Genomic DNA, 27,259 nt, shown 5'->3' with positions numbered 1-27,259 from the left:
TCCCATCCACCCTTGAACATTTTATAGGAAATCAGAATGTGCCCCTTGCACTTCTGGATGAATGGGCCCTGACTTCCTTATCCTCCCTCCCCCGCTTGCACCTTCTGTCTCTAAAAATACCCTTTGGGACTTACCAGCATCAAAGCCCCAACAACATGTACTTAAGGAAAAGAATTCTGATTTTTTTTTTTTTGTAGGTTTATATCTACACCCCAGCCACAAGGCTGCTTTCTTCTCCCTTTCCAATCAGCTATTGCTGAGAAAGAGTTCCTTTTTACATGTTAGTCAATACTCAAGGAAAGACCCTATGGGGTCTCTGGCCTCCCCTAGAACAACTGGTCCTCAAACTACACTCAAAAGAACAGTTGTGTATGGAGAAATACACTGAGGCAGGGGCGCCGGGCTGGCTTATTTGGTAGAGTATTCAACTCTTCATCTCAGGGTTGTAAGTTCAAGCCCCACAATGGGTGTGGAGCCTACTTAAAGAAAGAAAGAAACTGAGGGATTTCAAACCTAAAATTGAATGGTGATTCTTTTTTTCTTCATATAGCAAAAGGAAAATAAGTTAGTAGATGGAATTTCCTCAACTTTTGGACTATCCTCCACCCAAAACTTTCTTAAATTCTTAATACCCGCTGCTATTGTTTGCCTATTCTAGAGTTAACTAAAAGATGTACCTGATTTTTGCTCTTGTAAATGAAATCTGCCCCTCCATCCTGTGATTTCAAGAGCACTAACTCCAGGGGATGACCACCAGACATGTGGAGAACTACTGCCCCAAGGATTTGAAAAGTCCAACTGATCCCTGTCCCAAACTAGAAGCCCTTGGCATGGCTTCCTGCTCCACGGTTGGGTGGTTTTATGATCACATATATTCTAAGAGGAGAGAGCAGAGATGTTGGAGGGATGCAGTGGGAGGGGCTACAAGAAGGTCCGTCTGTCCATCTGTCCCAGGTGCTCTCTTTCCCTCCTTCTCCCTCTCCACGCACCCCCTCCCCACGCCCGCCATCATGAAGAGCTCTTCTCTGAAGGTTTTAGAATTCATCAGTTTCCCCTTATTCCAAGTCACTTTAATCAGTGCTGAACTTTGTGAATCCCTAACACCTGTGTTATACTGACTTTGAATCGCAGTAATGAGGCAATATAACCTCAATATATATATTGACACATATATAACCACAATAACCATCAGCCCTTAAAGCCTGAGAGCAACATCACCCAGCCTCAGCTTTGCCCAGAGCACCCCTGTTATCGTACTTGCACGTCCTTGACCTCCCTCTTAGAAATCCGCAACACCAGCCTCATTATCAGAGACTCGTCTCTGACCTCAGCCAGGTCCAACCCAAGGCAGAGATGAGGGCTCCTTCAGCAGAATGCCCTGTGGAAATGTTTGCCAGAGTAGTTCCCATTCCTTCCAGAGCCAGCAGTCTCCGATTTTTTCTTATAAAAGCAAAATAAATTCAATATTTGCCTACTGGAAACTAGAGCGAGTACAATTAAGCGCAGACTCTCGTCTCTCAATTGTCTCACAGAACAGACTGTTTGGGATTGCATTTCAAAAACTTACAGCTGATTTTTTTCTTCTTTTTGTCACTTTTACAGAGACATGCGAGAAATGAAAAACCTTTTAAGCAAACTCAGGGAAACTATGCCTTTACCATTGAAAAATCAAGGTAAGTCTTGTCATTTCTCTTTGAGGCAACGGATATTTGTAACATGATAACCTTGGGACTTGTTTCTTGAGAAATTACAAATTTGTTTTACACAAACAATAGAAGGCACTGAGTATACGTTCCTCGCTCTTTAAAAAGATACAATAATGAAAATGGAGCCTCTCAGGAGAACACAGTCATGCTCCAAGGAGAGCCAAGATACACTCTGACCCTCAGAGGCCTCCTCCACTGGCCCTGTCAGTCAAGAGCATGTATTCATTGACAAGCCCTGGAAAGCACTGTACCAGGTATGGCAAATGGAAAACAACTGAAGACTTGGCCCTTGCCTTCAAAAAGCTGGACATAAAGGAGGGCACACATGGTAATGAGCACTGGGTATTATTTATAAGACTGAGGAATCACTGACCCCCACCTCTGAAACCTATAACACATTATATGTTAATTAACTGAATTTAAATTACAAAAAAAAGAAGAAGAAGTAGTTTACAGCCTAGAGGAGGACACAAAGAAATTTCCAAAGCGAAGGCACCTGGACTGTGGCTCAGTCCATTAAGCATCCCACTCTTGGTTTTGGCTCAGGTCACAATTTCAGGGTCATCAGTTGGAGCCCTGCCTCAGGGTATGCTCAGGACGGAGTCAGCTTGAAGTTCTCTCTCCCTCTACCCCTCATCCTCCCTGCAGTGCACTCTTATCTCTCTCAAATAAATAAAATCTTTTAATAAATAAATGAAAAAGAAATTTCCAAAGAAACTCCTCTGCCATCTAGATGTTTAGTTATCTAAAAGAAGTAATAATAATTAACAAATTGAGAACTTACAGTGCTCCACTGGATTCTGTACCTAATTCCAATGTGTGGGACAGGTTTCCCACACCACCAAGAGATGCGTGGACACCAGCATGGTGTCCTGCAATTCATGTAAATTCTGAGACGACCTGGCGGACGCACCAGATCCCCTAAGTTAAGGGCTACAAGACCGCCCTCCTCCACCACTTGAGATGTACAGGTTGGAAATTCCAAGGACCCCCTGCATGGGTCCATTTAATTTGCTAGAGCAGCTCATAGAACTCAGAGAAGCATTTTACTTACTAGAGCAGCAGGTATCACAAAAGGATATAACTCGGGAACAGCCAAATGTCAGATGCAAGCATAGGCTTTGGGGAAGGACAAGCAGATTCCATCCCTTCCCCAGCATGCGCTGCTTCGTACATCACCTGTTCACCTACCCAGAGGCTCTCCGAACCTGTCCTCTGTTGGTTTTTATGGAGGCTTCATTACATAGGTACGATTGATTAAATCACTGGCAGTTAAAAAAAAAAAAAAAATCACTGGCAGTTGGAAATGGAACTCAATCTTCAGTTCCTCTCCCGACCCCGGGAGATTGAGGGGTGAGACTGAAAGTTCCAACCCTCTAATCACGCCTTTGGTTCTCCTAGCAACCAGCCCCCATCCTTCCAGGGTTTTTGTGAAAGTAATCTCATTAACATAACAAAAGACACCTCTATTGCTATCATCCCTGAGGAAATTCCAAGGGTTTTAGGAGCTTTGAGCCAGGAATGGGATGCAAGACCAAAGGCATGCCTTATTACAAGTCACAAAGTCACAACCACTATCCTAAATACTTCACATGTGTTAACTATATTAACTTATTTAATTCTAATGACAACTTCGAGGGAAAGGCTGTTAATGTTTCCCAACTGGCAGGAAACTGAGGCAAAGAGAGTTTAACTAACTCAGCCAAGGCCACACAGACTCTTAAGTAGAACGGCTGGAAAGTGATCCCAGACAGTCTGTCCCCAGAGCTATTCTGTGGGAATATACAGCTTAACATAGGAATGGAGAGGTGTTTTCACTAGAATGTTAACTTCCATGAGGGAAGGGCCTCTACACGCTTTTGTTAACTATTACTGTATCTTCTGTATCTAGAACAACGCCTAGAACACAGTAGAATGACACCAGGCAGCCACAGTAAATGTTTGTGAAATCTGAAATCTGGACCGGACTTGGCTGGCTGCCCTGGGTGGGGGGGGGGGGGTCTGATGATGAGTACTAAGGACAACCCGCAGCACTTAAACTGAGCATGCGCAGGACGTGGCTGCCCCGGGGGATCTGATGACGCGTAGGAAGGACGACCCGCAGCTCTTACACTGAGCATGCGCGGTCTGAGAAGTCTCCCGAGGGGCGTCCGCTTCCGAGAGCGCTCGATCGAGGATAGGGAAAGGGTTTTTGGAGTAAGAAAGAGACTCCTCTGGCTTCCACCGAGCAAAGCAGAGGGAGGACAGGGTGCTGCCTGGCTCTGAGAGGACCTGGCAGCAGAGCTGGAGAGCCTGGCTCGGGGAGCGGCGTGGCAGAAGGTGGAGAGGTGGAAGTGAGAACGCCAGATGAAGAGGCGGAGAAGTAGCGTGGCCTGAGCGGTGTGGGCTGGAGGCAGGGTGTCAGAAAGGAAGACGCTGCGTGTGGGGCGTCAGTCACCTGCCGCGAAGCACGCCCTGCAGGGCCTGGAGCAGACTAATGGGCTTGAGCCCTGAGCGTAGGGCTTGGGAGACCTCGCAGTGGTTTCAGGAAGCAGATGGAATGGAGTGAGGAGGGAGCCCTCCGGGCCACAGCTTGGGCGCTTGTTGCTAGAAGTACGCAGGGTGGTGGGGCCATGGGACTTTGGATGGAGACGACCCTTGGGGTCGAATGCTGGCTCTGCCACTTACCAACTTTGTGCCCTGGAAGTCTGTTTAAGATCCATTGGTTTCAATTTCCTCATCCCTGAAAAGGAGATAAGAGCATTACTTACTTCGGCGGGTTGTTGGGATTTAAATGAAGCACCGCAGGTCTTGTGTCTGCTCCCGAGCTTGCAGAGAGCAGACACTGGACAGATGCTTTATTGTGGTGACTGTTGTTGCTACTGGTATATATATATATATATATATATATTTGTTTGTTTTTAAGATTTTATTTATTTATTTGACAGATCTCAAGTAGGCAGAGAGGCAGGCAGAGAGAGAGGAGGAAGCAGGATCCCTGCTGAGCAGGGAGCCTGGTGCAGGGCTGGATCCCAGGACCCTGGGATCATGACCTGAGCAGAAGGCAGAGGCTTTAACCCACTGAGCCCCCCAGGCGCTCCTGCTACTGGTATTCTTTACCAGCCGGCCAGCCCGCCTAGCTCAGGAGAATGCCCCATCATCATCCAACAGAATAGCCCGGGCTTCCGCTCATTAATCTGGAGCGCACAGTGCAGAACATTGGTCCCTGGGACTTTGGAGTTGGAGTTCATGTCTGAAGGTGTTCTTAGTTTCTTTATATGTTTGGCAAAACCCCCATAGGCAGCATGGGAGCCCCCTCCCTGTACCTCACTATCAGCTGCCCAAGAGGACAGCTGCAAGGGCACGCAGAGTAAATGGCACGTGGGCCGTGTAGTTTCTAGTATAAATCAAACCATCCCAAACATCCCCTTCACATTTCATGAAAATGCATCCAACGGTTTCCAAAACACGCATTAATGGAAAAACAGAAATTTCAGTTTATTTACTTGGGACATTTTTATAATCATGAAGAGTAGAAATATTTTGTGTGACTTTGTATTCCCTTTATAAGCAGAAAAAAGAATTTTAAATACAGTTTCAAAATATAATATTAGTAATAAATGAGCGATGCTATGAGTAAAAACATGAGTGAAAAAGGAATAATCCAAATAATTGATACTCAGGACTGAAACCCTAAATCTGTATAGAGCATGAAAAGGAAAAAGCTAGGAGATTCAAGGAGCTGTTCAGGAGGGAATGATGCAGTAGGATTTTGAATAATAAGAAAAAAAAAAAAATGAAGTGAAGGCTTCCATTCAGGGAAATTCATGTTTCTTCACTAAGGGGAAAAATAGGACCCTTGGCATGAGATGCCACATCTCAGCTTCTTACAGGTTTTGTGGGGACTCATAGCATGATGTCACTACAAGCTGACCAGTGGAGACAGAGGAGTGTGAACCAGAGGGTTTGAGAAAGCCTGAAGGAAGGAGAGCAGGTCCCTTGGGTCCCTCTGGGAACATTTTTTTTTAGCAGATGTATATGGCAGCGTTTTAATGAACAAATCAGCCAGATGCCTCTGACTCTGTATACCATGCTAGACCATAGGAGCCTTCTTCCCATGACCTTCCTGGAAATCTTTTGCCACTGATCTGTTTAGTCTATGGGTAGGTGAACAGTATGGAGTGAAAAGTGGAAAAATATATTCCAGTTCTTTTCTCTAGGACCTTATTGTCAAAACATCTTTGTAACTAGATGAAAATCATTATAGAAAGCCATCTGGTTATTTTCTGGTTTCTTCTTTTCTCTTTTTACTCCATTTACATGTGTGTTTGAAGCAGAGAGAAAAAAAGGGAAAGATACCATGCCTGGTTCCCTTTGTTCCTACCTCAAACCCTGACCATGTGACGATCCTGGCGGGCAGGCCCTTGGGGGAACATCCCTGGAAGGAAGGGCTCAGATGCCTGCTTTCTCCCGGTTCCACCTAGTCCTCACCTCAGAACCTTTCTTGTTCACCTTAGCATTGAAAGAGTCAGTCCTATCTTCCCCCACCTTTCTACCACAATCAAAACTTGACTTGACAACAGTTTGTTGTGAAGTGATTTTCAGTGACAAATAAAGGAAGGTAGCCAAGAGCAGGAATTTTAATGGTTGGTGATTGCAGCCTCCTTTCAGACATCGCCTTTTCTTTCCCATCCTTCCAGTGTGAGACTGGAGACAAAGAGAGGCACAAAAGAAAGGCGAGCTGCCCTCTTTCTACAGAGCCCCACAGCAGGCTCCTGACCACGTCCAGGTCTCCTGGCTCTCAGCCCACTGTTCTTTCCATTGCTTCAGCGCCTCTCCTGTCCTACATTCTGGGTCACTGGCAGTGCTGTAGGGAGCTTCATTAATTATGATAGTCTTGCTGTGTCAAATGGATTACAAATGGAACCACCTGTGGAGAGCCTGCAAGGTTACTGACAAAGGCTAAAAGGAGACTGGAAAGTGAAGGGCAAGCATCTTCTAAATGTATGTTACAATCAAACAAAACAAGTTGGCAGAAATAAATTAAGCCCAAAAGACAGTTTCACCTTTTCCAGAATTCTGACTAAATGAATGCTGTGGGATGTGTTTGTACGTTCACCTTTGCCTAGAATTTGGTCTTTGAGACCAGGCACTGGAATCAGTCTGAGGTGGATCTGTTGGGAATTGAATCTATTCTAGAATGGGTCCCTTCCTGGGGACAGTGCAACTCCAGACTCAGTTGGATCTAGGAACATTTCCCCCAGAGTCACTCTCAGTCCACGCCAGTCTGGGGCCCCATATCCACTCTAGCCATGTCACACAGCAGTGTCTGACATCTGCCTGGAGAACATGAGGCAGTTATGGCACCTGGTAGCCTCAAGATGATCCTTTAGGTCCTCTCGCCTCCCAGAAAGACTTTGTGTACTTCAGTCTGGTGTGACTCTGAATGTTACTCTGGGTAGTTTTTACTCCAGCAGCTCCATGTCCTTTGTAATCTCTGCAACTTTCCATCCAGGATTCAGTATGCCATATGTATTTCCCCTCTCTCCAATTAATTCACACATCACTGATCACACATCACTTTCTTAATGCATTACTCTGTGTTCAGCCCCTACTCACAAATGTTACCTTCCTACTCATCGTCTACTAGAGGAAGAACAGACGTTTTCTCCTAGCATCTGGCGTCTCTGCCATCATCTGTCATGTGATGGTAACCTAGAATGTGCCAAGTTCTGTGTCAGGGTCTGGGAATATCTCTCCTTCTAGAGGTTCTCTATCTCAACGGAACAGACTGGAGGAGAATCAGCTGGAATGACAGGCCAAATGACAGGTTTCCCCTCTTAGAGATTGGGATAATGTTTGGGGATAGGGCATGTGAATTCTGGAAACAACTTTCTCTCTCTCTCTCTCTCTCTCTCTCTCACACACACACACACACACACACACACACACACAATTGGACAGACAAAGAAACTACTGCTTAGAATACAACAGTGCCATAATAGCTAGATACAGGTCACTACAAGGGTATATGGGAATCTCACCTAGCCTGATGTGAGCTGTAAAAGGTTGGGGTGTGGGATGGAGGAGAGGGTTGCTGGTATTGAGAATTGCCTTTTGGAAAGTGAGCTGAGATTTCTGAGGATGAATCAGAGTTAGCCAAAGAAAGAGATGGAAAAAAGAAAAAGAAAAAAGAGGTAGGGCGGAAGAAACAGTCTATGCAGAAGATTCTGGATATTGAAGGTACATGAGGAGATGAAAGAATAGGGCTTTTTGATGAACTACAAGCACTTCATTAGTTGGGAAAGTGGTTAGAAAAGAGGCAGGAAAGACTAGAAAAGTAGGTGGGTCTATATCATTAAGACCCCTATAATTCATGTTGAGAGGTTTGGACTTTATCCTGAAGCCCTGGAGAGATTAAATAAGGAAGCAGGTGCAATAATCCAAGTGAGAAATGCTTAAGATCTGACCGAAAGCCAGGGGGTCGGAGAAGAGGATATGAACAATTGGATGGGTTGCATAAGAGAAAAGGCAGAATCAAGGATGAAAGCCAGGTTCCAACCTGGAAAGCAGGGTGAATGCGGGTTCTACTCACCAAGTCAGAGAGAACAAAGGAGGAGCAGTAGAGACAGAGGACGATTAAAGTTTTGGAGATGGAGGACTTCCAAGAGTGATGTTCAGTGGTGAATAGTAGATGTACAAATCTTATGCCGAGGTGAGACGTGTGAACTTGGAGGCTAGAAATACACATTTAAGCATCAGTCAGAATGGCTGACTCCACCCCGGGAGTGTGTGCCTAGAGAAGAGTCCTGGGATAACACAGTTTAAGTTTCAAGGGGAAAGAACTGCAGTTTACAAAGGGGACTGAGAAGAAAATCAGAACATTATGAAAGAAATCAAAGAAAATTGCAAGCTAATCTTGGAGGGACTGGCATTTGTCTAAGAAGGGAGGACTTTTCTGGAAAAGGGAATGGTATGTGTAAAGCTGGAGAGGCAAGATAGGGCACAGTCATATTTAAGGAATTCTTTGTGTTTCTGTTTTGTACTATTCCCTCCTTCATATACCTTTCAGTTCACCCTTCATTCCGGACTGGACTGTTTACTTGGACCCAAATTCAAGTTGCCTCTGATCTCCATGACTGTTCTCGCACTGTTCTCTCCAACCAGAAAGCCCGTCTCCCCTTCATCAAATGTACAAGTTCTCCTCATGCCCAGCATGAATACCAAGATCTCCATGATTTTCCACAATTATTTTCTTCCTTCTCCACTTGGGAGTAATTCCCCCCTTTGGAATTCCCATAGCATTGTATCCATATTTCTCTTATGGCATTTTTTTTTAAGATTTTATTTATTTATTTGACAGACAGAGATCACAGGTAGGCAGAGAGGCAGGCAGAGAGAGAGAGGGAAGCAGGCTCCCTGCTGAGCAGAGAGCCCGATGCGGGACTCGATCCCAGGACCCTGGGATCATGACCTGAGCTGAAAGCAGAGGCTTTAACCCACTGAGCCACCCAGGTGCCCCTCTCTTATGGCATTTTAATGAAGCTTTGTAGTTACTCAAGCAAACATTCTTGAGAACAAGAACCCTCTTTGTATTAGGACCCATCTGATATAATCCCCAGCACCCAACATGGAGCCTGCACTTAGCAGGCCTTTGATCAATGCAGGGCTTCTCAGAGTGTGGCCTCAGGACCAGCAACATCAGCATTTCTGGGAAATGGTAAGAAATCTAAATTCTCCAGCGCCACCCCAGACCTATTGATTGGGAAACTCTGGAGGGAGGGCCAGGGATCTGTAGTTTAACATGCCTTCAGATGATGCTTAGTGCAGCTTAACGTTTGAGAAGCACTGGGTTAGCTGAAAGTCTCCCTTTTTTTTTCTGGAATAGAAATTTGCAACTACAGTTACATTATGAGCACTTCTCTAGATTCTATCTGAAAACAGAGCTTTCAAGTCAAATGCTCAGTGGATTATTTGAAAACTTATTTTTATGTCCTTCTGTTTCTTTACATATCATCCATGTAAGAAATCTCATATCAGCAAAAGAAATGTGAACAACATAGAAATGGTTATCATTGTGCCTTGGGGGATTCTGGTGTCCCTGGCTTTAGCAGTATTTAGGAATTAAACTTCAAATGACCAAGATTTGAACTTGCTGATGGCTGAATTGCATATTCTCCTTTTCTTTCACTTTCTCCTCTGCTCTCCTCCCTCCCTTTCCCTTTCTCCACTTTTCATTTTCACATCTAAAACTGTCCTTGGTTACAGCTGTCTCAGAGCATGCACTTTGGAGAAAAGATGCTATAAAATTCTCAAACATTCACAATAAAAATCAAAGGTTTCCCAGTAAGGTCAGGTGGATTAGCCCAGAAAGCTGAGAACGAGTCGGGAAAACATTCCATTTTGTTCACAGTCTTTTGGCAGCCTGTAACTTCAGAGACAGGATTTCAATCAATGTGGAAAGACATCTTTCCTTGGACTTGAATTCACTCCAAACCATTCCAGGCGTACTTACTGCTGGTGAATTTCAGCATTTACTGCCGGTGTCAGCTTCCTAGGGTGTAGAAAGCTGCTCTGAATTCCTGCCAAGAATTTTCGGGCTTTTGTGTCACCTCAACCCTAGGTGACGATCAGACAATCTCTGGGTTAGGGGAAGGTGTCACAATGCTCAACAGAGATGTCCCAAACCAGCAGCTGTCCTTAATAAGCAGCCAGTCCTTTGCTTAACATCTGAACACCTTCTCATCAATTCTAACACTTCTTATTCATGCGAATGCTGTGTGTTTGTGTGTATAGCACTCACAAGTGAACATATATGTGTGTATCTGTCTAGCTATATATAGATAGGTAGATAGGAAAAGAAGACCGAGGAAGGAGAATCCAATAGCACAAAAGGTTTTTTGATTCACTGTAATGAGTGCACAGGTACAAAGGTCTATTTTGATACGGATCTCATAGTATCTGTGTATAATACCTGTGCTTTTCATACGTAAAAAAGAGAACATGGGAGCAAACATCCCACCACAACATACACATACCAGAGCATACACATACACAGTTTCTTTGTAAATTCAGCCTGTAGTAGACATTTCCTCACGTAGTGGGAATAATACACACCAGCATTGCCTTTTTACAACACATAAATACCCATTCCATCACTCCCCAAATCTCTTAAGTGTTTGGAGAAAGGGAAGGATATATAGGCATTCAGGAAATAGATCTTCCAAGTCTTAAATGAAAATAAAGAGATTTTTCTTCCCTATAAATATCTCCGTAGTTATGGTGATTCTGTTCAAGGAATCATTGAATTCCTGGGAAATTTGTGTTTCAGGAAGTATAGTCAGTATCCCAAGAGATCCCAAAAGATGCAAATCTTTACTTTTCAGAGTCTGCTGTAACTTTGCCATTTCCAGCTAGGTTAAGTCTGTTGACAGTCTGGTGGTTTAAAAAGTAAGGGTCCTAAAACTGATGAGAAAGTGAGTTATCATCTCTTTCTGTTCTAAATAGACCATGATTCGTCTCTGAGAGATTCTCCTGAGAAATGAGGCTCACATATAGTGTTTGACTTTGCTTTCCAAGTCTTAACTGTTTGGGGCAAGTGTAAGTATAAAAGAGAGATGTCCTATTTTTAGTCTCAAAATGGTGACATCCAGAGTATAGTGAAATGTTTTTCACCACAGAAAGGACAAAGAGCGTCCTGTTTTTCTCCACATTTTCAGAATATGAATTCTTAAGAGAGAATATTAATCTGTGGAGACCAGGAGAGTGCACGGTGTTTGATTAATTTGATATGCTCAGCTGGGGCACCTGCTTTCTTCCCTGACGCTGACTTGCTACTCTGGTTCTATCTAAAAGTAGAGCATAGGGCACCATTCCAAGCAACACTGTCGACTTGGTGAGTGAGGCTCATGTACAAATAAGTATGACACATGGCAGCCTTTGGGGTATGGGAAGAAAAGCCCAGACACTTGGATGACACAATCCACATAAGAGGACTGGGAAGCCGGAACTTGTTTTTGTTCTTGACAGTTTACTGAATGTCTAGGCTCAGTAATCAAGAGAACCCACCCTCAGCTACAAACTAGTTTTCTTGAAGTGGGGCACATCTTTCCCTTTCTGCCCCCTTCATCCAATTCCTGATTCTGGGCTCTTTCCCAAGGTCCTGTATCTTTCAGGTTAGGATGGGGAAAGGAGGGAGCCCCTTGGCTCTGTTCTAGGCTGGCAAAAGCTTAGGTGCGTAAGAGTTACCAGAGGCCACCAATCATTTTGTGGTGCCTCGCTCCATTCTGATCACATCCTAGTGCTCCCCGCACTGGCAATTTCCAGGTCAGGTCTGTGTGGTCCCTCTCCAGCCTCTGGGACCAACCAGACTGCCAGTTCTGCTGCAACAGGCTATTTCGATCCAACCTCTCTTTGGGGCTGTACTATTTCTTTAAAACACAGCTCCCTCAACTGAACTTGGCTTACTGGTTTATTTCCTCCTCTCCTTGTCATTATGTTAAAAATTTTAACTAAAACTTATAAATTCAACAGCTGGAAATCTTCTCGGAATGCCCTTGTGTATAGACAATCTATAGAAATTAGGGACACCTGGGTGGCTCAGTGGCTTAAGCTACTGCTTTCAGCTCAGGTCATGATCCTGGAGTCCCCTGGGCTCCCTGCAGGGAGTCTGCTTCTCCCACTGATCCTCTCCCCTCTCATACTCTCTCTCTCTCTCACTCTCTCTCTCTCAAGTGAATAAATAGAATCTTAAAAAAAAAAAAAAAAATCAGTAGGCAAAAACTCGGCAAGGAATAGTTGAGAAACTTCTTCCTGAGGCATAAAGTAGGTGAATAGAAGCAAGACAATGGCCCTATGTAAAGGAAAAGAGTTAATAAAAGCTGTATTTACTGAGTGCTTCCCCTATGCTAGGCACATAGGATACCAGCCAAGTTTCATGTTTTCATAGATTATTTCATACAATCTTCATCTAAGGTAAGTGGTATGAAAGCCTGTCTCACACACGGGAGAACGGAGACTTAGCAAGCTTCCAGTTACATGTTCAAAGTCACAGAGCTAGGAATTAGCCGAGGTGGGTCTAGAAAAGAGGCCAAACTTACTCCAAAGCAGGGACTCTTTCTAAAACAGTGCCTCCAAGCAGCTTATATTTAATTCTAAGCCATGATTCTCAACTGCAGGCTACAGTGCTGGTCCCACGTCCCTTACACCCCCACCCCAACCACCACCACCCAAAAAAGAACATTTCGTTGCAATCTGGGGGACATTTTTGGTTGTCACACCTGAATAAGTAGGGCCAGGGATTCTAGTAAATGTTCCAGTGCTCAGGAGCACCCCAACCAAATAATTATCTGGTCCGAAATGGCCAATTGTGCTTAAGTCAAGAGACCTTGATTCAAAAGCTGATGGATTTTAAAAGCCAGTTCATCAAACCCAGGTTATTTTGTCTGTAATTCACTCATATGTACATTCTGTCCCATCACAGATGACAGCAGTCTTCTAAATCTAACTCCCTACCCCCTGGTTAGAAGACGGAAGAGAAGGTTCTTTGGGCTGTGTTGTCTGGTGTCAAGCTAGACAACTCCTCCTGGAAACCCACCATTGCGAAGACCCGAAAATATCACAGAACCTGAGGACCTCCAGACAGCTGAACCACAATTATTGGTTTTTGACTATGTTTTCTATGCTTCCTTATTACTTTTATTCGCCTCCCCCTACCGTTTTAAATGATTTTACATTTGAAAGCAGCTGCTGTCAAGGGAAAAAAAAGATTCAAAAAGCAGGCTGTTTTTAAAAGGATTTTTAAAGCTGACATTGCGCATGTCTGCTCCAAACCATACCATGACAGATGCAAGAATTATGGTTTTTAAATTATTTCAAGGTTTTTTTAAATGTATTATACAGAGAAAAATTATTTCATGTATAATAGTATATCTTTAGCTCTTGCTGTTCTCATGTGAACAATTTATCATATATGAGTCTTTAAACATAGAAATCTATCTAAAACTGCAAAACTGTGTTCAAAAATCCAATCTATCAATACTATTAGGAATAATATTATAACCAAACATATACCACCTCACCTATTGCTTTGTCTGCACTCATTTACATTCAGTCTTCCATTCTGTCAGAATCCAAGAGCTTCTACATAAAGATATCTTAATTTATAATGCAACAGAAACCATATATGAAACATATTTAAATTTTGTAAATACACAATAATCCTAATATCTTCGTACAATGCATATGGGCAACTAATTTCCTTTCGATCCAATGGTGTCTTTTTCAGCTTCTTGGAGAATGAAGTAATCCAGTTAGAAAATGGTGTAGTAACATATACAATTACCCTCAAATGTAAAATTGAATATTATCACATTTTGTTCTAACTGAAATCTGAAGCATGATGTCTGCGCATCAGCATAGTGTTAAATCTTATAGGGCATGCTGGAATTAGCTCAGATCGTAAAAATATTTAACATTTTACGTTAATAAAATCTTTTTAGTTAAGCTAAGCTTGTCTCATTTTAGATGACTATGCAGATATGACTTTTCCAGTGTGTACTTGGTGTCTTGTCTTATGCTTAGAATCTTGAAAGCAGGACACATTAAGCAATACTATATTTTAGAAAGGAGGAAGCCACACGCTTTGTGTTTCCGCTCACAGCTCTCTTACGATCTTCCTCACTAAACTTGTAACATGGTACAAATTGTGTTGTATTTTCCCCTGTTCTTCCTTGGCCCGTTACCTAAACAGGATTACCCATGGGTTGAAAGATCAGGCCTTTGGACTTCTCTTCTTTTCAAAAATCTAAGGACTCCTCAAGACAGACAAGAGACACAAGTGTCTAATCCAATAAAAGGATGAGCTAGACGCCTATTGGTAGTTTATCCAAGATGCATCTTTAATCCCAACCCTATACTTTCTCGGTACTTCTGTGCACAGGCATTTAGATATCCAATATTTTTGACCCAACAACTAAATACATTAAAGCTGTTAGCTTTAGTGAAGATGAAGATAGGTGTTTATGAACTACTGGAATAATTATTGTATTAGATTGGCCTATATGAAATTGCTGGTATTTGACTGTTTGACCTACAAAAATGGCAATTTCATATGGTTCAACCTAATATCTGATGTTGTGGAGATTATACTTGGAATTCTCTTCTAGCAAGAGAAAGCAAAAGGATTAGAGGGTTAGAAAAGATCTCAAAAGGCTATGCAGTCTCTTAGATCATACCAGCTGATTTTTGGCCTTATTCTTGGAGTCCAGAGTTCTGTTCCAGTGAACTTGTAATTGACACATGGTTATAGGTATGCCTGACTTCATATAAAGAGGTATCTTTGAAAGTTATATGAGAAAATCACAACTTTCTAAATCCAATATTTGTAAAACAGTTGTTGGAATATGCTCTTTAGAGACTCAGAATGAATACCCCCTTGCAAAGCAGGTAACCACTCCCAGATTTATCTGGTATGCAAACCCTGATTTCATAAATCAGGTCTGATTGAAGTTTAATATCTTTTTTGAATATGGTTCATTTTCGTCCCATGTGGTCAATTCACTTAAGGTCCATTGTTTTAGAAATGATAAAGCAGCCCAGTTGGACCTGCTCTCAGCTCCCGTCTTTGCCCTCACGCACCTTTACACTATATTGAACCCTTAGCTTCAATCTCATTCCTATTAATTCCTGCAAAATTATTAACCGATAAATCCAACCTTGGTGTTCAGCACGTTCCTCTAAATGCTTGACCTAAATCACTTCTGCTTGGTTAATTTGGGCTCACTCTGCCTTAGTCTCGGTATGAAAGGAACACTTACCTCCTGTGCCATTGTCCTTTGTACAACTGAAGACTGTTAATAAATTCAGGTCTCACCTCCAGGTCTGGGAGGGCTATGGTAGCTGTTCATGGAGATGGGAATTTGTCTAATTCTCCAGCTAGGCTTTCCATATCTGAGGTAAATAAATTCAGCCACCTTATCTTTTATTCATAGTGCCTGTTTCCCAGACTTTGATTGCTTTTATAGTTCATGTGGACACACTCCAAGATTTATAGATCTTCTTTCACTAGCAGGTTCTAAAACGAATTTCAGTGCTCCAAGTCGTGATGACCTGCGCTGGCTCATAATGGCAATAGAGAGCTCACCACCTCCCACTGGATGCGCCAATGCCTCTCTTTAGGGGCTGACCCCACTCTCCTCTCACCTACCAAAGGACTTTCTCAGGTGTAGTCCATGAGATGCGAGTCTACCATCTCAGCCTCCTGCTGGTAATTTGCTTCCAGATTAGCAATAACACAGAGCTGATCTCTAGGGGTAAAGAGAAAACACTGAACCCATTCCATTGCATGTCCTCACATGCTGAAACTGGAAAAGGATGTCAACTTTTTCTGGCACACCGTCACCCATTTTGCCCCCCCCCCCCCAATTTTAATATCCCGCGTTGATTCATCGTTTTCTTTTTTCCAGATTACAGAAGCGATATATGTTCTTTGTGGGAAATCAGGAACATACCACCAAGTATAAAGAAAATAAAAATCATCTGAATCCCACCACAATCCTATTGTTTAAAACCACAACTCCAGGCTTTAAGTCAGTCAGTGGAGGGGCCCAGAGATACTTGTGGATAAGGTACGTGAGCGAATGCCCACAGGGTCAAGGTATCACTTTAAAATACCTGTCCCCTGATGTCTTGCACGCCTCTAGGAACAGATCAACTGCAAAATTCTGGTTGAGCCATTGTTCAAGGGTACAAAGAAGACTTTAGAAGTAGCACAGCCCTGATGCCTCCTCTCATGAAAGCTCTTAGGGAAATTCTAAAACCCTGCCAGATGGTTTTGTTCTTTGGTGCTCCTATAACGGTTGGCTACTTACTGTAGGGCAATACTGCCACCTACCGAATGCTGAGCTTTAGACTAAGAAGGGAAAATAAATGCTCAGAGTGTAAAGGCAGCTCATTTATTTTAGACAGCAAACAATGGGTCAGATTAACAATATCCCATATGGCATTCAGATTCTGGAAGTCTCAAAGTTGAAAGGATTAAGAGTACCATCCAGACTCACTTCCCTTGCCACACGCATATACCTAAGCACTGTCTATCATCTCTTTGTGTTCTAGAATGTCACCAAATGCAAAATGCTCAGCTTTCAGATAACTATAGATAGGATGAGAAAAACCAGTGATGCTATTGGCCCGTAATAAATCATTATGATTAAATATAAAGATCAGAAATAAACCCAAGAACACAGAAGCATTGAGTGCATTATAAAGATGGTATTTCAAATCTGTGGAAAAAGTTTGGATTACTTAATAATTAAGGATGATTGGTTGGCTAATTATTGGGGGAAAATACTAGATCTATACCTCATAACTTCCATCAGAATAAATTCTAGGTGAAGTTAAGATTTAGACATTAAAACACATAAGCACATAAAAGGACCAGCAGGCAATATTGACAAATATTTACATAATTTCACTATGGGAAAAAAAAAAAAGTCTTTCTAAGCAGGACAACAAAGGAAGAAACCAAAAAGAAAAAGATGGATAGATTTGACCAATTAAAAATACAGAACCCTTATACAGTAAAAATTAACAGACCAAATTGAGAGAAAACAAAATTTGAAATATACGCAACGAAATGCATAGATCTCTAATACGTATCAAGACCCCATTGCCCTTGGAAAGTTTCTATGATTTACAATCTGCCCAACCAAGTGTTCCCATTTCATTGTTTCCTCATTGCACTTTTAAAATTATTGCTTGTTTGTCTGTTTCTCTTCACTAAACTGGAAGTTCAAGAAAGCAGCAACTATGTCTATTTCGCTTACTGTTATATCCTCAATACTTAACACAGTGCTAGACACAAAGCAAATACTGAAAACATATTTATTGTGTGAGTGGATAATGAATGCATGAATAAGTAACATTTTATGATCAAAAAGAATCAAGCTTTTGAGTAGAAAATTGAGCCAAGGACACAAACTGTCAGTGTACCATAAATTAAAGTAATGAACTAATAATAAATATGAAAATATTTAACTAGTAATCAAAAGTACAAATTCTTATAATATATTCTTTTTTATGTATCAGACAGACAACGGGTATAAAGAACTATAGTTCCCAGGGACAACAAGGAAGTATGAAAATGAACATTTTCTCACACAGTCAACAAGGGTGTAAATTGATCTGATCTTTCTGGAAAATATTTTGGCAATATATTTTTTGTGTATGCCAAATACTTCCCTTTAGGGAAATTCTCCTCAAAAAAAGCCAAGAAAAATGAACTAAGGTACATTCATGCATTATTCAAAAAAAATGTTAAAAAAGGATGTTTATAGGAGCATTATTTGGAAAAATTTTAAAAATATAAGTAAGCCTACAATATAGGGTTGGTTAAATAGGGTATATCCTTTCAATGGAATACTGCCCACCAATTAAGAGTAAGCACTAGATGTATATTTATTGAAATAAACAGCTATATTATTAAATGGAAAAGGAAGTTACAGAAGAATATGGTATGTTTCCATTTTAAAAGTATACATATACACGTGTGCATTACAGCATCTGCAAGGATATTTGCTAAAATGTTAATAGCATCTATCTCCGGGAGGTGAGATTTGGAGCAACTATATTTTCTTTTTGCATATCTGTAATTTCTGGGTTTTCCACAATGAGCATGTAGTATCTGTATAATTTTTTCAGGGAATAAACAACAATGTTCACGATGTATCTTAAATTTAAAAAAAAAAACACGTTATAAAACAGTATGTATAGTATGACACAATATTTGTAAAAAAGAAAATTATATATAAATATATCTATGTATGTATATATATATGCATAAGAAGCTAGAAGGACATACACTAAAATGTTAATAGTAGTTATTTATGGGTAGTGGGATTATGGGTGATTATTTTTTCTTTTTGCTTTTCTGTGTTTTCTAATTTTTCTACAATGAATATGTAACCCTTGTGTAATAAAAACTAATAATAAAAGTTTAAAAAAATGAAAAAGTGAGACATTGTGACCCCACTTGCTCTCATCCTCCCCACCAACCCCTGGACTGACTCCTCATTGTCACTGTGTGGACAGTGGGGACATGGAAAGGAAACACCAGGGCACCATAACCTTGGGAAGACAGAATAGTGAGCCAAAAAAGAGGGGAATGGGGATGGGGGAAAGAAAGGAAGAGAGAAAGAACGAATTAAGTGAAGGTAAAGTCAGTAGTGGAAGGAGTAAAGCAGGCTTTGGAAACATTTTCTCTGACAATAGCCGTGAGTATTGAAATTTAATCAGTTTTCCTGATTAAAAAATAAATAAAAATAAAAACAAAAAACACTGAGTTAAATAAATTTGTTTTCTAATCAAAGGAATTCTATACATGTCTGGAGAGACATCCAGGAATTCTGTTCTGACAGGAAGGTATCCTAAAGTTTTTCAAGGAGACACACTGTGGCAGTCCGGTTGGGTTGTCGTGGGCTGTACAGTAGAGCCTGGAGGTACACAGGCTTTTGTCTGAATCTCAGATGTGCCACAACCAAGTATTCAACGATGGCTAGCAATTCCCATATCCATTCTCTCCTTCCTCCCTATAGAAACAGAGACCCCAAATTTTGGCAAGATGCTGGCCACCTAAATTAAAGACTCCATTCTGCCAGGCTCTCTTGGTTTGATGTGGCTATGTAAGTGAATTATGTAAGTGAATTTTGGCCAATAGGATACAAGTGGAATTGTGTAATTTCCAAGTAACATCCCTAAAATACGAGGCATGCATTTCCATGCTCACCCTCCCCTCCCACTAAGCTGCAATGAGAACACGTGAGTGGGAGCTGGAACAAGAGTCTTGGACCCACTAATGGACACCACATAAAGACAGCAAAGTACCTTAGCAGACCTGAATCACCCATCTCCACACTGTTATCTGGTTAATTAATTAATAACTTCTATTTTATTTAAGGCACTCATAATGAGAATCTTAGTTCAGGAGAACCTGCCCACTAAATTAATTAACTTCTATAAGCCTCAGTTTCCTTAGTGAAGTGAGATGATAATGTTACTATCACAAAAGGGTCAACCAAATAACTATTCACTCTTCACTTACTTGCGTAGATCCAAAGCTCTTTCATGAGAAAAAAATCCATCAAAGGAAACACTGCATGATACTGAGAGTTGCAGGACAGTGCACAAAGAGGACTCTTTCAAATAAACCGTCTTTTTCAATCAAATGGTCAACTGATTTCCATATGGAAAACATTTAAACTTCACCTTTACCTCATTCCAAGTCGACTACTGATCTAGAGATAAAAGGAAAGCAATAAATCTTCCAGAAGATCATATAGAAAAATATCTCATGCCCACAGAGTGGTGGAATAATTCTTCACAGGACACAAACCACTTCAGAAGACACTCAGACATTACCTACTACTGCAGATCTGATGTGCATCTTGTGACTCCATACTTTCCTGGGTAGAAATGCAACAGATATGTATGTGTACACTCAAAGACAGGTAAAAGAATACCCATGGGGGGGGGGCGCCTGGGTGGCTCAGTGGGTTAAACCTCTGCCTTCGGCTCAGGTCATGATCTCAGGGTTCTGGGATCGAGCCCCGCATCAGGCTCTCTGCTCAGCAGGGAGCCTGCTTCCTCCTCTCTCTCTCTACCTACCTCTCTGCCTACTTGTGATCTCTCTCTGTCAAATAAATAAATAAAATCTTTAAAAAAAAAAAAAAGAATACCCATGGGGACATTATTTGTAATGACCCAAACCCACTAACAATTCAAAGCTCCATCTATAGAGCAGAAGAGTAAATTGTGTTAGATTGAGAACACCAACTACTACAGAGCAGCAGAAAAGAAATGAACTCCATTACAGCTATATGTAACCAGATGAAAGAACAAAACCATTATACTGTTGAATGAATAAAAACTAGGTGTTAAAAGAGAAAAAAAGCACATATTGCCATTAGCAACCAACATTTACAGCAAGTGAGAGAGGGATGCTGTGGCTCAGTTAAACACACCTGGGCATGTACCACGGTGCCTCCTACAGTTCGCCCCTGGCACTGCTCAGACCCACTCACCACATTGATTTACTCCACCCAGGTATAGCTTCTTCTGGATTCTGTTATCACAGTTCACTATACGAAAAGAGGGACAGTGGGATGAACCATAGCTTCCTCTTAATCCATGCTAGATTCCCTTCATTCTAGCATTTCTGAGCTGCCTGATAAAATGATCCAGACCCTGACCCCCAAGTGGCCCAAGACCCTAGTTATCCCGCCCTTAGTACAATGTAGTTGCTATCCTTGCCCATTTACAGTTAAACCCGGGCATACCAAGACGTGACCCAGTGGGTCATATGAGTGCCAAACATACTCTCCCTGCTGTTGATGATCAGAGCCAATAACCTGGTATGGTCACTCTTTTATTTGCCTACGAATTTTCTGGCCTTAGGAACCTAAAGTCACCATGTAGCAGTGGTAGCTTAAAACTTAGTGTGACTCTTATTTCCTCCCTCTACAACTCAGGACCTCTAGATACACAGATTCTGGACCCCCAGATAGACAGCTCAATTCTTTAGTGGATCCTAGAGCCACTCCTACTCTTACCCCTTGAATTTTGGACCCATGACTTCAGAGCCATACAATGACCACCGACTGATGGAAGGAGTGGACTGCATCCCATAGGTTGCCCTGTCCCAAGGCTATACAGCATCCTCTCCTTTAAGAGGCTATGTCACCACTCCACCAGGATAGCAGTTTCTTGGTGGGTATGTGTAGGAACAGCAGATCCCACAGTCATGTCTTCACTGATGCTTGGCTAAAAAATGGTGCCCTTGGTCTTAGGCAATGTTATAGAGCATCCCATGCTGGTAGACCAGACACTTAGCGAATCAATGAATACTGGGGCTGCCTGAAGCACTGCTGACAATAATGGCAAACTCCTGGGGCGCCTGGGTGGCTCAGTGGGTTAAAGCCTCTGCCCTTGGCTCAGGTCATGATCTCAGGGTCCTGGGATCAAGCCCTGAATCAGGCTCTCTGGTCAGCAGAGAGCCTGCTTCCCCCTCTCTCTCTGCCTGCCTCTGCCTGCTTGTGATCTCTCTCTCTGTCAAATAAATAAATAAAATATATATTTAAAAATGGCAAACTCCTATCCAGAAAGTAGTTAAATTCTAGTCAGGATGGATATGGTCTCCACCTGTCACCACCTGGCAGTTTGTTCTCCTGAAGGAATGGTATTATCTGGAACGCACAGAGTCAGTCTCTATTGCCAAGAGGAGGGATATTCAAGAACAGCTTTAAATAAACTTTGCTGGAAAAGGCTTGTATTAGTATCTTATTGCTGCTGCTATACCAAATTACCATAAACTTAGCGGCTTAAAAATAACACAAATCTATCACTTCCATTTCTGGAGCCCCAAAACCAGTTTCACTGGTTTCAAGTCAAGAGGTCAGCAAGTCTTCTTCTAGAGGCTGCAGGGGAGAATCTATTTCCTTTTCTTTTCCAGCTTCTAGAGGTTTCTGGTACTCCTGGGCTCGTGGCCCCTTTTCCCATCTTCAAATCAACAATGAAGTAGCATAGCTTTAATTCCCTCTCTGTGACTCCTCCTTCTATCTTTGTGTATCCTTCCTACTCTGACTCTCCTGCCTTCCTCTTAGAGGGAACTTGTTTTGTTGGGCTCACCCAGATAATCCCGGCTAATTTTCCCATTTGAAGAGTCTTAACACAATCCCATCTGCAAACTCCTTCTTGCCAAGTGACATATTTACAGGTTTCGGGGATTCGGGACCCATTACTCTGCCAGGTGTGTTGGACCCATTTACAGCTTTCATCTCTGCCAGGAGCTGCTTGTTGAATAGTCTATCTTTCTCTGCTACTGATAACATGGTCTTGCTCTAGAATTCCAAGGGTCTGTGCTTTGTTAGGGCTCCTTTATTGGAGTTTGCCACAATGTCCGTATCATCCTTTTATGCCCAGATACCTCCAGTACGACAGCCTCAGCCAAATGATATGGCCCATGTGACTAAACCTGCTGCAGAGGTCCTTCTTGCTCTGGGACCAACTTAAAACTAGTAGTCTTAATATAGCCCAAAGGTAAGTCAGAGCTCCACCCCACATATGAAATATGCTGCATCGCAAATGTAAAGACGCTGCCCAAATTTCAGGTTTCTATCTTAGTGGTAGGAGATGCAAAGGACAAAAACTTGTTTTTGCTGTGGAGGACATGTTGCAGCATTTCCCAGATCACTCAACTAAAAACTGCACTGGCGTAGTGTGCCCCTCATCTCTGCAAGGTGTATCTCCTGTCCTCTCAAGTTTGTGGTTCTTACCAAAGAACCATGTCCAGGTAACTTGATGGGCAAATGTGATGAGAGTTCTAGAAAAAACTCTCAGATCAATATGATTGGACTATGCTGTTGTGAGCCTTGGTGAGTTCATCTAAGGTACATAAGCCTACTTCCAAAGGTCATCTGCGAAAGCAGAGTCTGGTAAACCCTCTGTACCAAAATGCTGAATGATGAAAACAAATATCATACAATGAGGACATAGCATGCTATAGACATGTGAGATCTACTAGTGGTGGAGAAGTTTGGTTCCAAAAGGTCATCCGAGAGCATGGAATGGGTCTATACCCTTGTACACAGCTACTAAGTGATAATATTATAGAATGAATACACAGAGTTCCATTTTCTGTGTTCTCATTGTTAGATAAAAGCCCATAACAATTTGGCATAATTTCTAATACTGTGTATGCATTCGCTGGTTGAAAAACCCAGCCGGGGCTTTTAGGGACCTCATCTCCACCTGATTCCATAAAACCTCTGCTGGGAACACTTAAGGCTAGTTAATATGTTGCAGGGAAAATAAAAGTAGCAACTCCTATGAGGGACCCACAGCGTCTCTAGAATCTTTTTTTTTTTTTTTAAAGATTTATTTATTTGACAGAGAGAGATCACAAGTAGGCAGAGAGGTAGGCAGAGAGAGAGAGGAGGAAGCAGGCTCCCTGCCAAGCAGAGAGCCCGATGTGGGACTCGATCCCAGGACCCTGAGATCATGACCTGAGCCGAAGGCAGAGGTTTAACCCACTGAGCCACCCAGGCACCCGCGTCTCTAGAATCTTAATGCTCTTCAAAATTCTTATCTTGATCCTCTTTTAATTTCTTACAACTTTTTTCTGTCCATAAAGCACAGTCACTGGAGATCTTTGGAACTGTGTTAAAGCCTCATGGCATATTCTTGAGGCTGTATTAATCTGTTCTAGTAAAGATAACCACAATGGGAACCACAGCTATATAGGAGCTTCTTAGATAGGCCTGTGGCCATGCTCCTCATCTGCCATGATCCATCTGGTGTTTGAAGAGGCCAAACTGGTGATTAAAATGGGGGATATGCCAAGAACCCCACCACTGAATCTCTTCCATCTTCCATCATCTTTGTGATAATGTTTTTGATTAAATACTTATATCAGCTTTTCTTCTGTATGTCAAGAAATCAATGTGATTTCTGAGTATGTCCACCAAATTTTACGTTTAGAAACTAGAGAAAAGATTGCTGGGTGGTTCCATGGGTACAGTGACCCATGTTAAGGCAGATATGGGCCACGACTCCATTTATGAACCTTACCTCCCTCCATTTTTCCCCGACAAGGGCTGGATGCCGGGGTAGCAGTGTCAACGCAGACCCTTCAAAGATCTAGGTATTTCCTGTTGCAATTGTTTGGTTATCTAGGTGAATGGATACAGGACCCTTTGTGGAATGACTAGAAGCATCACTACTTTATAAACTTGGCAGTTTTGCAGGGTTTGTCTTAAAATCTATGCAGCTCCTTCCATAGATGGATTTGGGTTCAGCTGTCTCAGGTCCAGAAATTGAGTAAGAGATTATTACTTTCCTTTGGGGGAGGCTATGTCAGTCTTCTGCTTGTCTAATATATATTGTCTATATATATATACATATGCATATATATACACACATAGTAATAAAATTTATTTATATATTTATTTATATAGTAATTTAGTTATACAGTAATATGAAATATATATATATATATAGTAATAGCCTGTCTAACCCCTAGGAATACATGATCACCATTATTGACCATCTCCAAAGACGCCTGCAGGTCAGCCTCTCCTGTGCTATTCTGATCTTGTTGCCCATGACAGCAATTATCCTCACCTTGCTTATGAAGGTTATGTGCTCTCATCTAGCCTTTTCCAATCCAGGATCCTCTCCACTGCAACGAGCAGCCCCGTTCAAGAACAGCCACTAACTACCAGCCTGGCCTATAAAGGAAGGACACTACTGAGCCCCTTACCGATGCTGCTGTTCCCCTCATTATCACATTCCCTATTGCCTTGGAAAGTAAATGGTTTATGGGTCCTCCCAAAGAACAGAGTCAGCTGGGGGATTTTTCCAGTCTCAGAGGGGATTTACTTCAGCAAAATCTTTCCTCTCTATTGAGCCATGAGAGTTTTGGTATCTCAACCTTATTTAATGAAGCTCATCATTTTTTTCAAGCTTCCAAGTACCTAAACATTAGCACATTTAAACCACCGTCCAGAGCCCTTATCAAAGTGTAAAATCCTACCTTATGAGAGAGCGACCTCATATTTGTCTTTTGTATTCTGTCACCCTTGATCCAGCCTGCTTTGTACCCACTCCTAGGCATGCTTTCCTTGGTTCTGCTGGTCCATGTGAGTCAGCACCTTTGATATATTATCCATCACCCCCCTTCCTAAGCCCAGGACTTGCCTATTGTACAGCTGACCATCACTATCGATTTTTCAACCAGAAAAGGAAATGAAGGCAGATCTTGGGAAAAGCTAGCATTGTCTTATAAGGCCCCGGTCTCATTTGAAGGGTCTACATTGTCTTTTCAAAGAGGGAACAAGGACCCTATCTTCCACAAGGTAGAGGAGGCCGTGTCTTCAGGCCCAGAGGGCTCAGGACAATCTAGGGACTTAAGACGCTCACATGAAAATATTCAGAAGTTCCCTTTCCAGATCTCCATCTCTATCAGGGCCTTAACTCTGATACTGAGAATTCAGCCTGCTCTGAAAGCCTGCCATTCTTACCATGAAGTCTAGTGTCTGGTTTTCAGGGATGTCTGCCCTCCAGCTACAGGACATGACAGCCTCTTTAAATTCTTACCCAAAGGCCCACTGACCCTCATACTCAGCTTGAAATTGTTGACTGATTACCCTGAGCCTGTCATTTTCTCCCAGTGATGTCCACCCAATTCCACAGCCCCCCTAACTGCTAGCTCTCCCATGTAGAGACATCACACGTGAGCCAGTGCATTCCCTCCTACCTCTGTCCCATCCAAGTTCACCAAGAGGTGAAGGTCTTAGCAACTGCACTGCTACACCATGCCAGAGCTCAGTGCTCCACGTGTCATCATGGCTGGAGGCCTCACTGCCCTCTGACTGGTGAGGAAGACCATCCTAGAGACAGCTTCCTAAGACTGCTTGAGTACCCACCATCTTAGGTAAGTTTCACAGAAGCAGATCCTAAAATAAGGATTTATGTATTTCATCTTATCTTATCTTATCTTATCTTATTTTGGAATACTCTTTGGGAAACACCTGTGAGGGCGAGAAGGAAGCAGGACGGGAAAGAGGTAAGGGCTCAGCAAAGCCATCTCGGGTAAAAATCTAAGCCATCAGGGGCAGGAGAGGAAGGATCTGCAGCATGAAATATATCACCAAATATGTCACATACGTGGATATCTTTTCAGTCAACAAAACCATCATTTCTCTACCATTTCTCTTAGAGTATCTGACATGCTAATTGGCAACTCCTGTCTTCTCATCAACAGGGAGGCTGAGACTGCCTAACAGATTTCCCTATGTATTCATCTAAATTCTTTAAGCTCTGTCCTCCTCAATACCTACTGAGGAAAAATAATCCAAAAGCAATAAATTAATATAGTTGTCAAAAGATGCCATTATGGAGTAACAATTTTACAGTGCTTGGGTCTCAGCTGTTACTCTTGACTCTGTAAGAGCAACTTCTATATAAAGAAACTCTTTCACTCTTCCACAAAACTTCACAAAGCTACGGTCTCCATTATATTACTCCACATAGGAAACTGTAGCCAGGAGAAGACTGCTCTGAGTTTTCTATGGGTTTCTATTCTAGCTCTTGCACAACCACAGAAGCCTACTTTCTCCTCATTCTATGTGACCGTGGGTTACTTTGCGTCAGTTACTTCATCCAAAAAGTGGAATAACATGCCTAAGGAAAAGCCATCGGAACCATCTACTGCACTAGGTATCTCAGAGAAAAGAGAGGGGAAAAAAACTGAACAGGAAAGTTTTGTCAGGTTGAATTTGTTCCAATCCAATTCCATTTTTTTTTTTTAAGATTTTATTCATTCATTTGACAGAGAGAGAGATCACAAGTAGGCAGAGAGACAGGCAGAGAGAGAGGAGGAAGCAGGCTCCCCGCGGAGCAGAGAGTCCGATACGGGGCTAGATCCCAGGACCCCGAGACCATGACCCGAGCCGAAGGCAGCGGCCCAATCCACTGAGCCACCCAGGCGCCCCTTGACTCTCCTACTATAAATTTATGCACTA

The 27,259-nt window shown here is 42.2% G+C and overlaps 1 protein-coding gene across 2 annotated transcripts in view; it reads left to right on the top strand.

Annotated features, from left to right (window-relative positions):
* Positions 1-17,208, top strand: part of LOC123939014 (regulator of G protein signaling 7 binding protein) — a 100,821-nt gene extending 83,613 nt beyond the window's left edge. For both annotated transcript variants that reach the window (XM_046000866.1, XM_046000867.1), the window contains exons 5-6: positions 1,603-1,673; positions 13,168-17,208. In XM_046000866.1, coding sequence (XP_045856822.1) covers positions 1,603-1,673; positions 13,168-13,259 — 163 coding nt within the window. In that variant the 3' untranslated portion in view covers positions 13,260-17,208. The remainder of the gene's footprint in view (positions 1-1,602; positions 1,674-13,167) is intronic.
* Positions 17,209-27,259: the final 10,051 nt, after the last annotated feature.

This window comes from Meles meles, chromosome 3 (genome assembly GCF_922984935.1).
Source record: "Meles meles chromosome 3, mMelMel3.1 paternal haplotype, whole genome shotgun sequence".
Lineage (NCBI taxonomy): Eukaryota > Metazoa > Chordata > Mammalia > Carnivora > Mustelidae > Meles > Meles meles.
The sequence above is the reverse complement of the archived record's forward strand: the minus strand, read 5'-3'. Positions and strand labels throughout refer to the sequence as shown.